Raw genomic sequence first — 14775 nt, 5'->3', positions numbered from 1 at the left:
GCACTCTCGTGGTTTATCTTTTCATCTAGCCTATTAATCTACCTTTTCACCTTAGCATTAACCTGAAGCACTCTTTAGTCCAGTTTTTTTTAAGTCTGAACCTAGCTTCTTCCAGCTCATTGCGTTATTAGTTCAGCTCATTAAAAGCACAACCTTGTTCCACTAATTTTACCTCTCGATTTCTCTGAATATTTGAAACAGCTTTCAAAATAGGGTTTGTGGTTTCTGCGTTGGTCTCACAGTCTATAGGCCCTACACTTATTTTGGGATCTGTTGATGACCCTCCATCATTCTGCTTTCTGTGACGACATTCTACAAGCTCACTTACGTTGATTCTAAATGTATCCCGTCGTCAAAAGACTTCCTGCATTCATGGGCAGATGTGAAACACACCACGAGATTTACGATAGCCCCGCCACGGTGCCTTAGCCACTTCCTTCCGCCAGCACGAGCTTCTCGTCAGTTGGCACCGTAATAGACCGAGTCACTACCAACCAACTGGAAGACCCGCAACGTTCGGACTGCTGACAGGCGGCTGTGCTCCCTGAGTAGATGCTCTTCATAGAGGTACGTACAACGTCAACGTTACGTCACGTCGCTCAGCCCGTTACTGAAGGATTAAAGTGATGTTACGAGTGACCGTACGTCGAAAAAGTCAGATTATAGTGTCAGCAGTAAGGAACTCACAATAGTAGTAAAAAATTAGTGGCAAAAGCAAAATTAATAATGAATGTTCTTGACAAAAGGTGTATGGTAAATTCTACACGCCTTTATGATCTGAAAGAATATAAAAAGGATCACACAACCATTTCAGAACATAAACATTTATTTGCTCACACATACAAACACAATAAATATATTTATTAGGCAGTAAATATCCTCTTTTTGCTTATCTTTTGCGTCTTGTTTTCTTTATGATTGCCACATAACAACAAAAATTGTATTTTTCTTCTTCAATGAAGCTGACAGATTCGCAGTTGAAGCAGTTTTAATCAAAAAACACTTTTCATCCTTTTTTGCAAACGGTGTTGGCTTTTCCTATGTCCAAGTACTGTAAAACTTAAATAATTTCAGTTATTGTTCTCTTTTCTAGTAGAACACTTGAAGAAAAAATACCAACTGTTCCTGCAAGCATTAAAATAAAAATTAAGAGACAAAATCTATATCTATACCTATACCCATAAAAAACTGTAAAATCGACGTGTCTGTCTATTGGGAAATGCTACTCTCCAAAACTACTAGACGAGTTTTCATGGGGTTTTCACAGGTCACTTGAGCGTAGCTTGGGGCAACATGCAGACTTTATTTCATCAAGATCAGATCACGAAAAAAATATATTGTAATTTAAAGTTTTATAAATGCGACAGTGTGTTTGCCTATTACCTTTTCGTGACCAAGCCACTGAACCGACGTCGATGAAATTTGATACGAAGATTGCTTGAACACTGGGGAAGAACATGCTACTTTAGAAAGTGTGTAGTACAAGATATTTATTGATTTGAAGAATATTACGCGAATTATGAAAAAATATTTACTCTTTGCCGGCCGCTGTGGCCGAGCGGTTCTAGGCGCTTCAGTCTGGAACTGCGCGACCGCTACGGTCGCAGGTTCGAATCCTGCCTCGGGCATGGATGTGTGTGATGCCCTTAGGTTAGATAGGTTTACGTAGTTCTAAGTTCTAGGGGACTAATGAACACAGATGTTAAGTCCCATAGTGCTCATAGCCATTTGAACCATTTTTTATTTACTCTTTGAAAAAGCTATTTATTCTTCTACGTTTCAAGTTAATAATATTGGTGGAAACGCTTTTATTGATTGATATATCCTGCGTAATACGATTCAACATAACGAATACAATACTTCTAGAGTTATCAGTGTGTGTAATCCATGTTCTAATACACTCCTGGAAATTGAAATAAGAACACCGTGAATTCATTGTCCCAGGAAGAGGAAACTTTTTTGACACATTCCTGGGGTCAGATACATCACATGATCACACTGACAGAACCACAGGCACATAGACACAGGCAACAGAGCATGCACAATGTCGGCACTAGTACAGTGTATATCCACCTTTCGCAGCAATGCAGGCTGCTATTCTCCCAAGAAGACGATCGTAGAGATGCTGGATGTAGTCCTGTGGAACGGCTTGCCATGCCATTTCCACCTGGCGCCTCAGTTGGACCAGCGTTCGTGCTGGACGTGCAGACCGCGTGAGACGACGCTTCATCCAGTCCCAAACATGCTCAATGGGGGACAGATCCGGAGATCTTGCTGGCCAGGGTAGTTGACTTACACCTTCTAGAGCACGTTGGGTGGCACGGGATACATGCGGACGTGCATTGTCCTGTTGGAACAGCAAGTTCCCTTGCCGGTCTAGGAATGATAGAACGATGGGTTCGATGACGGTTTGGATGTACCGTGCACTATTCAGTGTCCCCTCGACGATCACCAGTGGTGTACGGCCAGTGTAGGAGATCGCTCCCCACACCATGATGCCGGGTGTTGGCCCTGTGTGCCTCGGTCGTATGCAGTCCTGATTGTGGCGCTCACCTGCACGGCGCCAAACACGCATACGACCATCATTGGCACCAAGGCAGAAGCGACTCTCATCGCTGAAGACGACACGTCTCCATTCGTCCCTCCATTCACGCCTGTCGCGACACCACTGGAGGCGGGCTGCACGATGTTGGGGCGTGAGCGGAAGACGGCCTAACGGTGTGCGGGACCGTAGCCCAGCTTCATGGAGACGGTTGCGAATGGTCCTCGCCGATACCCCAGGAGCAACAGTGTCCCTAATTTGCTGGGAAGTGGCGGTGCGGTCCCCTACGGCACTGCGTAGGATCCTACGGTCTTGGCGTGCATCCGTGCGTCGCTGCGGTCCGGTCCCAGGTCGACGGGCACGTGCACCTTCCGCCGACCACTGGCGACAACATCGATGTACTGTGGAGACCTCACGCCCCACGTGTTGAGCAATTCGGCGGTACGTCCACCCGGCCTCCCGCATGCCCACTATACGCCCTCGCTCAAAGTCCGTCAACTGCACATACGGTTCACGTCCACGCTGTCGCGGCATGCTACCAGTGTTAAAGACTGCGATGGAGCTCCGTATGCCACGGCAAACTGGCTGACACTGACGGCGGCGGTGCACAAATGCTGCGCAGCTAGCGCCATTCGACGGCCAACACCGCGGTTCCTGGTGTGTCCGCTGTGCCGTGCGTGTGATCATTGCTTGTACAGCCCTCTCGCAGTGTCCAGAGCAAGTATGGTGGGTCTGACACACCGGTGTCAATGTGTTCTTTTTTCCATTTCCAGGAGTGTATAATAGGTGCGAAAGCAGCTCTGTTAAGTTATCACGACTAAACCGCTGAATCAGATTTGATAAAATTTGGTACTGAGATGTCTTGAACCCTGAGGAAGAACATAGGTTACTTTGAAAATAAAAAAAGAAAAGTCGACACCTAAAAGCACGAAGAAGGGGATGGAACACTTTACATCAGTGAAAATAAATCATGTTAAAAATTGTTATAGTTGTTGCATAATGGACATGTCTTATGATGTATAGATACTTTAATAGCACGATGCATAGATTCGCGCTCCTACCCCCCGTCCGTCAGCATGTGCTAAAGTACTGATAAGCGAGCGCAGCCGCTGGTAACAGCTAGCCCATTACTATAACATGATTGAGCGGTGCGAGAACATGTAACTTCCTATTCTAACAGACGACGCCACTGTCTAAAGACAAGTCTCGGTTACAAACAGCTGCCAATTAGGGAAAGCAGCCTCCCTCTGCCGATCTGCATATGTCCCGCAACTTGTAGCCTAGAGCACTTCAAACTTGTCTAAAACTGCTGAATGCTTACTGAATGTTCTTAAACTGCAGAGTGAAATTGAACCTACTGTCTCGTTACTTATTTGTTATCATTTCACTGACCTACAGAATTTCCCATGACAAATACGACTCAAACTTATTCTATTTATTTATTGCCCACAATATACAAATGCAACGCAATCTGACTGCAGATAATTAACACAAAAGACTGGCCCTGAATTAGAAGAAATCCGTACAATAACCCATACATTTCATAAGTCACTTACCTCACAGAAAATCTTCATGACTCGATCTACAGCAAATATGGCAAGCAGCAACGACAGCCAGCTAAATGAAAAGATTCTAACTACTGTAGGCTCCAACAAGAAATATAATGTGGTTAGCAAAGGAAAGATTTTGTTGCAGAGCAAACAATGTATTTAGCAGATTTTACCTTAATCATGTGACATCCAGTTCCAAAAAATATATAATTGTTACTAATTAAATTTCCCCAAACATTAGCAGATACATCAATCATCACTGTACAATCCATATCCAACCAATACTAAATCTCCATGACGGTCACACGTCTAGGCCGTCCGCTCGCGCTAACACTTCCGACCGTCAACCTCCAACACTGCTAACTACACTCCTGGAAGTGGAAAAAAGAACACATTGACACCGGTGTGTCAGACCCACCATACTTGCTCCGGACACTGCGAGAGGGCTGTACAAGCAATGATCACACGCACGGCACAGCGGACACACCAGGAACCGCGGTGTTGGCCGTTGAATGGCGCTAGCTGCGCAGCATTTGTGCACCGCCGCCGTCAGTGTCAGCCAGTTTGCCGTGGCATACGGAGCTCCATCGCAGTCTTTAACACTGGTAGCATGCCGCGACAGCGTGGACGTGAACCGTATGTGCAGTTGACGGACTTTGAGCGAGGGCGTATAGTGGGCATGCGGGAGGCCGGGTGGACGTACCGCCGAATTGCTCAACACGTGGGGCGTGAGGTCTCCACAGTACATCGATGTTGTCGCCAGTGGTCGGCGGAAGGTGCACGTGTCCGTCGACCTGGGACCGGACCGCAGCGACGCACGGATGCACGCCAAGACCGTAGGATCCTACGCAGTGCCGTAGGGGACCGCACCGCCACTTCCCAGCAAATTAGGGACACTGTTGCTCCTGGGGTATCGGCGAGGACCATTCGCAACCGTCTCCATGAAGCTGGGCTACGGTCTCGCACACCGTTAGGCCGTCTTCCGCTCACGCCCCAACATCGTGCAGCCCGCCTCCAGTGGTGTCGCGACAGGCGTGAATGGAGGGACGAATGGAGACGTGTCGTCTTCAGCGATGAGAGTCGCTTCTGCCTTGGTGCCAATGATGGTCGTATGCGTGTTTGGCGCCGTGCAGGTGAGCGCCACAATCAGGACTGCATACGACCGAGGCACACAGTGCCAACACCCGGCATCATGGTGTGGGGAGCGATCTCTTACACTGGCCGTACACCACTGGTGATCGTCGAGGGGACACTGAATAGTGCACGGTACATCCAAACCGTCATCGGACCCATCGTTCTACCATTCCTAGACCGGCAAGGGAACTTGCTGTTCCAACAGGACAATGCACGTCCGCATGTATCCCGTGCCACCCAACGTGCTCTAGAAGGTGTAAGTCAACTACCCTGGCCAGCAAGATCTCCGGATGTTTGGGACTGGATGAAGCGTCGTCTCACGCGGTCTGCACGTCCAGCACGAACGCTGGTCCAACTGAGGCGCCAGGTGGAAATGGCATGGCAAGCCGTTCCACAGGACTACATCCAGCATCTCTACGATCGTCTCCATGGGAGAATAGCAGCCTGCATTGCTGCGAAAGGTGGATATACACTGTACTAGTGCCGACATTGTGCATGCTCTGTTGCCTGTGTCTATGTGCCTGTGGTTCTGTCAGTGTGATCATGTGATGTATCTGACCCCAGGAATGTGTCAATAAAGTTTCCCCTTCCTGGGACAATGAATTCACGGTGTTCTTATTTCAATTTCCAGGAGTGTATTAACTACTAACTGCGAGTTCTTCCAGCCATAGAGTGTCTTAGCGAGGGCGCAGAGCGGTCAGTGATATTAATGCAGTCTATAGCGCTGCCAAAATACAAACATGTAAACGCGCTACTTACACAGTGTATGACAGTGAACTCGTATTCTGGAGCACGACTCTTCAAATACTCGTCCAGCCATCCAGTTCGCGTTGTCTCCAGTTTTCGGTATTTGTAAAATGTTGAAATACGTCGCTGTAATATAGATTCTGCTGGAATGAAAATTTTTGTTGCCTTTGTCTTACATTAGGCGGGTTTGTTCTCTAATTTTGGAATTGCATAAAGGAAAGAGATAGGTTTTACTCTTCCTCTGATAATTAGCACATCCCAGTTTAGATTTTTGTCCAAGATTATGCCGAGATCTTTTGATAATCTTTTCCTTTTTTGTAGGGTAACTGTACGTCAAGGAGCATGGGAGTAAGTAGCCTCGAACACTTCACTCCCAATAGCAATGTAAATTACACTGGCAAATGCTAAACTCAGAACTACATCATTTGAAACTCGACTGTCACACATCTTACTTTCGTCTTAGACCTCTCAGACACGCTGCTTTTCGAGCTCGAGATTTATCTTCGCTACAATTCTTGTCTCAGAGCCATCTGTGAAAGGACACAAGTTGTTTCGCCATACGATTTGAATGATGCTTCTTACGTGTTAGCTAGCCAGCACGTGTCGCCATCTAGTGGCGAAATGGTGTTGCAGTTTCGTGTCCAAGTTGTGGTTGTGTCGCTTCTCTGATGTCCTACGTTTCTCATAGAAATCACTGGACGATCCCTTAGACCTCTTCTGGGAGTAAAATATCGCGGCTACCTGATGAAGCTCCACGTGTGGAAAATCCAAGATAGATCAAACTGAATTTGAGTGCTTTAATTGGCATCGACTGAGATTCATACCGGCCGCATAACTCCAGGTTTCTGCCGCATACTCTGGCACTAATTACGGTAGCGTCTTGCGCAAAACAGCTCCAACTCACTGTGAGAGTGTGGATGTCTGGTTTAGCATGTCTACAGCTCGTGCTGCGTACCCATTGCCTTCGTTCTCAGTTCTTCGTTGTGTTGGCGTCAAAGTCTACATCTGTTTTTCATACATAATCTAGGAGCCACCGTATGGTGCGCAGCGGAGGGTACCTTGTATCACTACTAGTCATTTCCTTTCCTGTTCCAGTCGCAAATAGAGCCAGGTAAAAACGACTATCTATTTGTCTCCGTACAAGCCTTTATGTCTCTTATATTACCTTTGTGGCCCTTACGAGAAATGTACGTTGGTGGCAGTAGAATCGTTCGTCGGTCATATTCAAATGCTGGTTCTCTAAATTTTCTCAAAAGTTTCCTTCAGGGATTCCCATTTGTGTTCCCCAAGCATTTTCAAGATACCTACGTATTGTTAGAACCTAATGGTAACAAATCTAGCAGCCCACCTCTAAATTGCTTCCATGTCTTCCTTTAATCAGACCTGGAGTGGATCCCAAACACTCGAGCGCTACTGACGAGGGAACCTCCCCATCGCACCCCCCTCAGATTTAGTTATAAGTTGGCACAGTGGATAAGCCTTGAAAAACTGAACACAGATCAATCGAGAAAACAGGAAGAAGTTGTGTGGAACTTTGAAAAAAATAAACAAAATATACTAACTGAGTAGTCCATGCGCAAGATAGGTAACATCAAGGATAGTGTGAGCTCAGGAGCGCCGTGGTCTCGTGGTTAGCGTGAGCAGCTGTGGAACGAGAAGTTCTTGGTTCAAGTCTTCCCTCGAGTGAAAAGTTAAATTTTTTGATTTTCAGACAAGTATCAAAGTTCAGGCACTCACACATAATCAACTTCGCTCTCCAAAATTCCAGAACATGTTCAGATTTGCTTGGACATATGCAGTATTTGACGGTCTACACACGGAAAAATTTGAAAACGTTAAAAACATATGTTTTGACAGAGCACAGAGGAAACTGAGCGACTGTGAAACTGTTGCATTCATTTGTTGCAGTTTATGTGACAAACTCTTATGTTTTCATCACTTTTTTGGGAGTGATTATCACATCCACAAGGAAACCTAAATCGGGCAAGGTAGAAGAATCTTTTTACCCATTCGCCAAGTGTACAAGTTAGGTGGGTCGACAACATATTCCTGTCATGTGACACACATGTCGTCACCAGAGTCGTATGGAATATGTCAGACGTGTTTTCCTGTGGTGGAATCGGTTGACCTATGACCTTGCGATCAAATGTTTTCGGTTCCCATTGGGGAGGCACGTCCTTTCGTCTACTAATCCCACGGTTTTGCGGTGCGGTCGCCAAACACAGACACTAAACTTATTAGAGTGAACAGAGACGTCAATGAACGCACGGGCAGATCATAACTTTGCGAAAATAAACTTTTCATTCGAGTGAAGACTTGAACCAAGGACCTCTCGCTCCACAGCTGTTCACGCTAACCACGGGACCACGGCACTCCTGAGCTCACACTCTCCTTGATGTTGCCTATCTTGCGCATGGACTACTCAGTTTGTATATTTTGCTTATTTTTTTCATAGTTCCACACAACTTCTTCCTGTTTTCTCGATTGATCTGTGTTCAGTTTTTCAAGGCCTATCCACTGTGCCAAATTATAACTAAATCTGAGGGGGGTGCGATGGGGAGGTTCCCTTGTGAGCAATGGGTCGCACTAGCACCGAGCGAGGTGGCGCAGTGGTTAGCACACTGGACTCGCATTCGGGAGGACGACGGTTCAATCCCGTCTCCGGCCATCCTGATTTAGGTTTTCCGTGATTTCCCTAAATCGTTTCAGGCAAATGCCGGGATGGTTCCTTTGAAAGGGCACGGCCGATTTCCTTCCCTAACCCGAGCTTGCGCTCCGTCTCTAATGACCTCGTTGTCGCCGGGACGTTAAACACTAACCACCACCACCCCCGCACTAGTGTCTCCTTTACAGATGAACCACACCTCCTAAAATTCTCCAAGTAAACCGAAGTCTACCATTTGCCTTCCCTACCACAATCGTCACATGCTCATTCCGTTTCATATCGCTTTGTAACATTATTACGCCTAGATATTTAATCAACGCACTGTGTCAAGAAGCACACTATTAAAATAGTAGTCGAAAATTAAGGGTTTGTTTTTGCTACTTAGAAATATTAACTCACATTTTTCTACAGTTAGAGCTAGCTGCCATTCATAATACCAAATAGAAATTTTGTCTAAGTCATCATTTATCCTCCTATAGTCGCTCAACGACGACACCTTCCCGCACACCACAGCATCAGCAAACAGCTGTAGTAGGGTATAACTGCCGTCCTATCAGAGTTCACTGGGCCACTCCTGACGATACCCTTGTCTCTGATGAACACTCGCTGTCGAGTATAACGTACTGGTTTCTATTATTTAAGAAGTCTTTGGGCCACTCACATAATACAATGAGATGACAAAACTCAGGATAGCGATACCCACACCTACAGATGGCGGTAGTATCGCGTACACAAGATGTAAAAGGGCAGCCGGCCGGAGTGGCCGAGCGGTTCTAGGCGCTACAGTCTGGAACCGCGCGACCGCTACGGTCGCAGGTTCGAATCCTGCCTCGGACATGGATGTGTGTGATGTCCTTATGTTAGTTAGGTTTAAGTAGTTCTAAGTTCTAGGGGACTGATGACCTCAGCAGTTAAGTCCCATAGTGCTCAGAGCCATTTGAACCATTTTTTTTGTAAAAGGGCAGTCTATTGGTGGAGCTGCCATTTGTACTCAGGTGATTAATGTGAAAAGGTTTCCGACGTGATTATTGTCGCACGACGGGAATTAACAGACTATGAATGCGGAATGGTCGTTGGAGCTAGACGATGGGACACTCCATTTCGTAAATCTTTAGGGAACTCAATATTACGAGATCCACAGTGTCAAGACTGTGCCGAGAATACCAAATTTTCAGGCATTACCTCTCATCACGGACAACACAGTGGACGACGGCCACCACTTAACGACCGAGAGCAGCGGCGTGTGCCTAGAATTGTAAGTCGTAACAGACAAGTAACATTGCCTGAAATAACTGCAGAAATCAATATTGGACGTACGGCGAACCAGATCCATTAGGCAGTGCGGCGAAATTTGTCGTTAATAGGCTACGGCAGCAGACGACCGACGCGAGTGTATTTGCTGACAGCACGACATCGCCTGTAGGTGCTCTCCTGGGCTCCTGACCATATCCGTTGCACCCTAGATGACTGGAAAATCGTGCCCTGGGCAGATGAGACCCGATTTCAGTTGGTAAGAGCTGATAGTAGGCTCCGAGCGTGTCGCAGACCTCAAAAATGGTTCAAATGGCTCTGAGCACTATGGGACTTAACATCGGAGGTCATCAGTCCCCTAGACTTAGAACTACTTAAACCTAACTAACCTAAGGACATCACACACATCCATGCCCGAGGCAGGATTCGAACCTGCGACCGTTGCAGCAGCGCGACTCCAGACTGAAGCGCCTAGAACCGCTCGGCCACAGCGGCGTCGCAGACCTCACGAAGACTGAACCCAAGTTGTCAACATGGTACTGTGCAAGCTGGTGGTGCCACTATAATGGTGTGGGCTGTGTTTACATGGAATGGCCTTGGTATTCTGGTCCAACTGAACCGACCGTTGACTGGAAATAGTTCTGTTCTGCTACATGAAATCCATTTGCAGCGATTCATGGACTTAATGTTGCCAAACAACTATGGAACGTCTATGGATGACAATGCGCCATGTCACCAGATCACAATTGTTCGCGTTTGGTTTGAATAATATTGTGGTCAGTTCGAGCAAATGATCTGGCCACCTAGATCACCCAACATGACTCCCATCGAACATTTATGAGACATAATCGAGAGGTCAGTTCGTGCATAAAATCCTGCACCGCAACACTTTCGCAATTAAGGACGCTGTAGAGGCAGCACGGCTCAATATTTCTGCAGTGGACTTCCAACGACTAGCTGAGTCCATGCCACGTCGACCTGCTTCACTATACTGGGCAAAAGGAGGTCCGACACAATATTAGGAGGTATCCCATGACTTACGTCACGTTTGTGTGTATCTGGTGACCTACTCCGTATGCTCGTGCCTTCGTTAACAGACTGGAGTGGGGCACCATGTCAAACGCTTTCCGGATATCTATGAATATGGGCACTGCCTGTTGTTCTCCATCCAGAGTTCACAGGATGTCATGTGATAAAAGGGCAAGCTGAGTTTCGCACGAGCGATGCTTTCTGAAACCGTGCTGATTTGTAGAAAAAAATGGTTCAAATGGCTCTGAGCACTATGCGACTTAACTTCTGAGGTCATCAGTCACCTAGAACTTAGAACTAATTAAACTTAACTAACCTAAGGACATCATACACATCCATGCCCGAGGCATGATTTTTAGACAGACGTTTTTCCGTCTCAAGGAAATTTATTATATTCCAACCGATAATATTGCCAGTAATTCTGCAGCAGACCGATTTTAGGGATACTGGTCGGTAATTTTGCTGGTCCTTTCCTTTACCCTTCTTATATACGTTTTTTTTCCATCGCTTGGGACTTTACGCTGGGCGCGAAATTCGCTATAAATAAAAGCTAAGTAAGAGGCTCTACGTAAAAGCGAATTGCGCTTCCATCTGGACCAGGCAACTTACTTGTTTTCAACCGTTTCAGTAGTTTCTCTACGCTAGGAATACTTACTACACTACTGGCCATTAAAATTGCTACACCAAGAAGAAATTGGACAAATATATTATACTAGAACTGACATGTGATTACATTTTCACGCAATTTGGGTGCATAGATCCTGAGAAATCAGTACCCAGAACAACCACCTCTGGCCGTAATAACGGCCTTGATACGCCTGGGCATTTAGTCAAACAGAGCTTGGATGACGTGTACACGTACAGCTGCCCATGCAGCTTCAACACGATACCACAGTTCATCAAGAGTAGTGACTGGCGTATTGTGACCAGCCAGTTGCTCGGCCACCATTGACCAGACGTTCTCAATTGATGAGAGATCTGGAGAACATTTTCTGTATCCAGAAAGGCCCGTACAGGACCTGCAACATGCGGTCGTGCATTATCGTGCTGAAATGTAGGGTTTCGCTGGGATCGAATGAAGGGTAGAGCCACGTGTCGTAAGACATCTGAAATGTAACGTCCACTGTTCAAAGTGCCGTCAATGCGAACAAGAGGTGACCGAGACGTGTAACCAATGGCACCCCATACCATCAAGCCGGGTGGTACGCCAGTATAGCGATGACGAATACACGCTTCCACTGTGCGTTCACCGCGATGTCGCCAAACACGGATGCGACCATCATGATGCTGTAAACAGGACCTGGATTCATCCGAAAAAATGGCGTTTTGCCATTCATGCACCCAGGTTCGTCGTTGAGTACACCATCGCACGCGCTCCTGTCTGAGATACTGCGTCAAGGGTTACCGCAACCATGGTCTCCGAGCTTATAGTCCATGATGCTGCAAACGTCCTCGAACTGTTCGTGCAGATAGTTGTTGTCTTGCAAATGTCCCCATGTGTTGACTCAGGGATCGAGACGTGGCTGCACGATCCGTTACAGTCATGCGGATAAGATGTCTGTCATCTCGACTGCTAGTAATACGAGCCCGTAGGGATCCAGCACGGCGTTCCGTATTACCCTCTTGAACCCACCGATTCCATGTTCTACTAACAGTCATTGGATCTCGACCAACGCGAGCAGCAATGTGGCGAGACGATAAACCGCAATCGCGATAGGCTACAATCCGACCTTTATCAAAGTCGGAAACATGATGGTACGCATTTCTCCTCTACACGAGGCATCACAACAACGCAACGCCGATCGACTGCTGTTTGTGTATAAGAAATCGGTTGGAAACTTTCCTCATGTCAGCACGTTGTAGGCGTCGCCACTGGCGCAAACCTTGTGTGAATGCTCTGAAAAGCTAATCATTTGCATATCACAGCATGTTCTTCCTGTCGGTTAAATTTCGCGTCTGTAGCACGTCATCTTCGTGATGTAGCAATTTTAATGGCCAGTAGTGTACTATGTCCTCCGTACGGAAGTCTGTGCGATGGTTAGCCGAAAGTATTTTTGTACAATTATCCTGCATGAACGATTTCTCAAACGCGAAATTTAGAACTTCGGCTTTCCTTTTGCTATCTTCTGCCGCCACGCAAGACCAGTCAACGGCCGGTCGGTGTGGCCGTGCGGTTCTAGGCGCTTCAGTCTGGAACCGCGTGACCGCTACGGTCGCAGGTTCGAATCCTGCCTCGGGCATGGATGTGTATGATGTACTTAGGTTAGTTAGGTTTAAGTAGTTCTAAGTTCTAGGAGACTGATGACCACAGTTGTTAAGTCCCATAGTGCTCAGGGCCATTTGAACCAACCAGTCAACGAATGAATGCGCAGAAAGCCTGCAACACGCTTAGCGATTCAACGCAGGACTAGAATTTTCTCGGACTCTCTGCATGATCTTTTGCTAAGATATGACGGTGATACTTGTTGGATGCTTCGCTCATAGATATTTGTACAGCCACACGAATCTGTGCTAACTTTTTCCTGTCGTCATTTGCGCTTTGACTTTTGAACTGAGAGTGCAACAGTCTTTGCTTCCTCAGTATGTTCCGAATTGGGTCTGTTCCGTACTTAATCCACTTACTCGGCACATACTTCTCCAGAGCACGGTTTACAGTCTTTTTAAATTTTGCCCATAATTCCTCTACGTCCATGATACTGGAACTAAATTATGTCCTTTCATTGTCTAAGTGGGATGCTAACAACTGCTTGTCAGCTCATTCTAGCATATACACTCTCCTAGCCTTCTAGATTGATTTATTAACTTTATTAACCATAGCTACTATGATATCATGATCACCAATCCCTGTCTCTACACTGTTTTATACTGACACCGTTGATAACGTCAGGCCTGTTTGTAGCTATCGCCTCCAACTAATATGGCATGATCTGGCTATTTACGGGCTACCGGCTATAGAATTTCTTTGACTGCCAGTAGGGAGGGACATACTGGTACGTGTGTCGTCCGTGCGCAAAGCGGGATGGGTAGGTTGGAAAATCCAATGCGTTTAAGAGTGCACAGGAGAAGGCTCCGCACCGAATCTTGTAAGAATACCACAAGTTTCCAGTGGTCTGAGGGAAAACCATCTTGTGACCTAACATGAGAGAGACGCATGTGAGGCGTTGGTATCTGTCACTCAAAGAGGTTATCTATCAGATCATCATACCGCATGTAATAGAATGCTTGCCCCGAAGTATTCCCAGATCTCAGTTGCCTCCACCGCTTATCCAACACGTCTCAGATGTCGGTGAATATGTCCTTTCATGAAGCCAAACTATTCGTCAGAGAGCAGGCTCTCAGCTTCCACGTAGAAGAGGAGGTTGGCGTGGTGAAGCCTCTCAAAGATCTTAAGGGGAGGTTTACTATCTTTGACCTGAAAAAAGCATGTTCTTTGAGAATTTTTTTCTCGGGATGTGTTATAGATATCAATGTCAAATTAGGTCAAAATATTTATTGATATTTTCTCTACAAACTGGAATTTTTTGGACCGGAAATGTCGAAGAGCAAAGGCGGGAGTGCCGTCGGAACGAAACAAAATTTCGATGTAGACCTCCACGCGCAGTACGTCACAGGTCAGCCGGCTCGTCTGAAATCAAAATTGAGTTTACGCTAGCGACGTATATAAGATTCTGTAGGAGTTGTACCTCGCTTGAGTTATTTGGACCAAAGGAAACAAAATGGCAGCCATTTGAAACAAAATAGGGTTTTTTCATCGATTTTTCGACTTTGTCGGCCAAGTAAAAACATTTATAGTTGATGGATCGGAATAAAGGTGGTACAACTCCTACACAATTTAGTTAGCTTCGTCGGAAACAAAG

General features: G+C 46.3%; 1 protein-coding gene across 2 annotated transcripts in view; it reads left to right on the top strand.

Moving 5' to 3' along the window:
* The first annotated feature begins 469 nt into the window (after positions 1–469).
* The window catches only part of LOC126184599 (uncharacterized), a 347261-nt gene continuing 332955 nt past the window's right edge, over positions 470–14775 (top strand). Inside the window, exon 1 of one of the 2 annotated variants that reach the window (XM_049927042.1) lies at positions 470–567. Coding sequence is in view for 1 of the 2 variants with exons in the window: in XM_049927041.1 (XP_049782998.1) it covers positions 553–567 (15 nt within the window). In the remaining variant the exon portion in view is untranslated. The remainder of the gene's footprint in view (positions 568–14775) is intronic. The other variant, XM_049927041.1, reaches the window with a different exon arrangement.

Source organism: Schistocerca cancellata, chromosome 4 (assembly GCF_023864275.1).
Source record: "Schistocerca cancellata isolate TAMUIC-IGC-003103 chromosome 4, iqSchCanc2.1, whole genome shotgun sequence".
Taxonomy (NCBI): Eukaryota; Metazoa; Arthropoda; class Insecta; order Orthoptera; family Acrididae; genus Schistocerca; species Schistocerca cancellata.
This window is presented reverse-complemented; position numbering and strand designations above follow the sequence as displayed.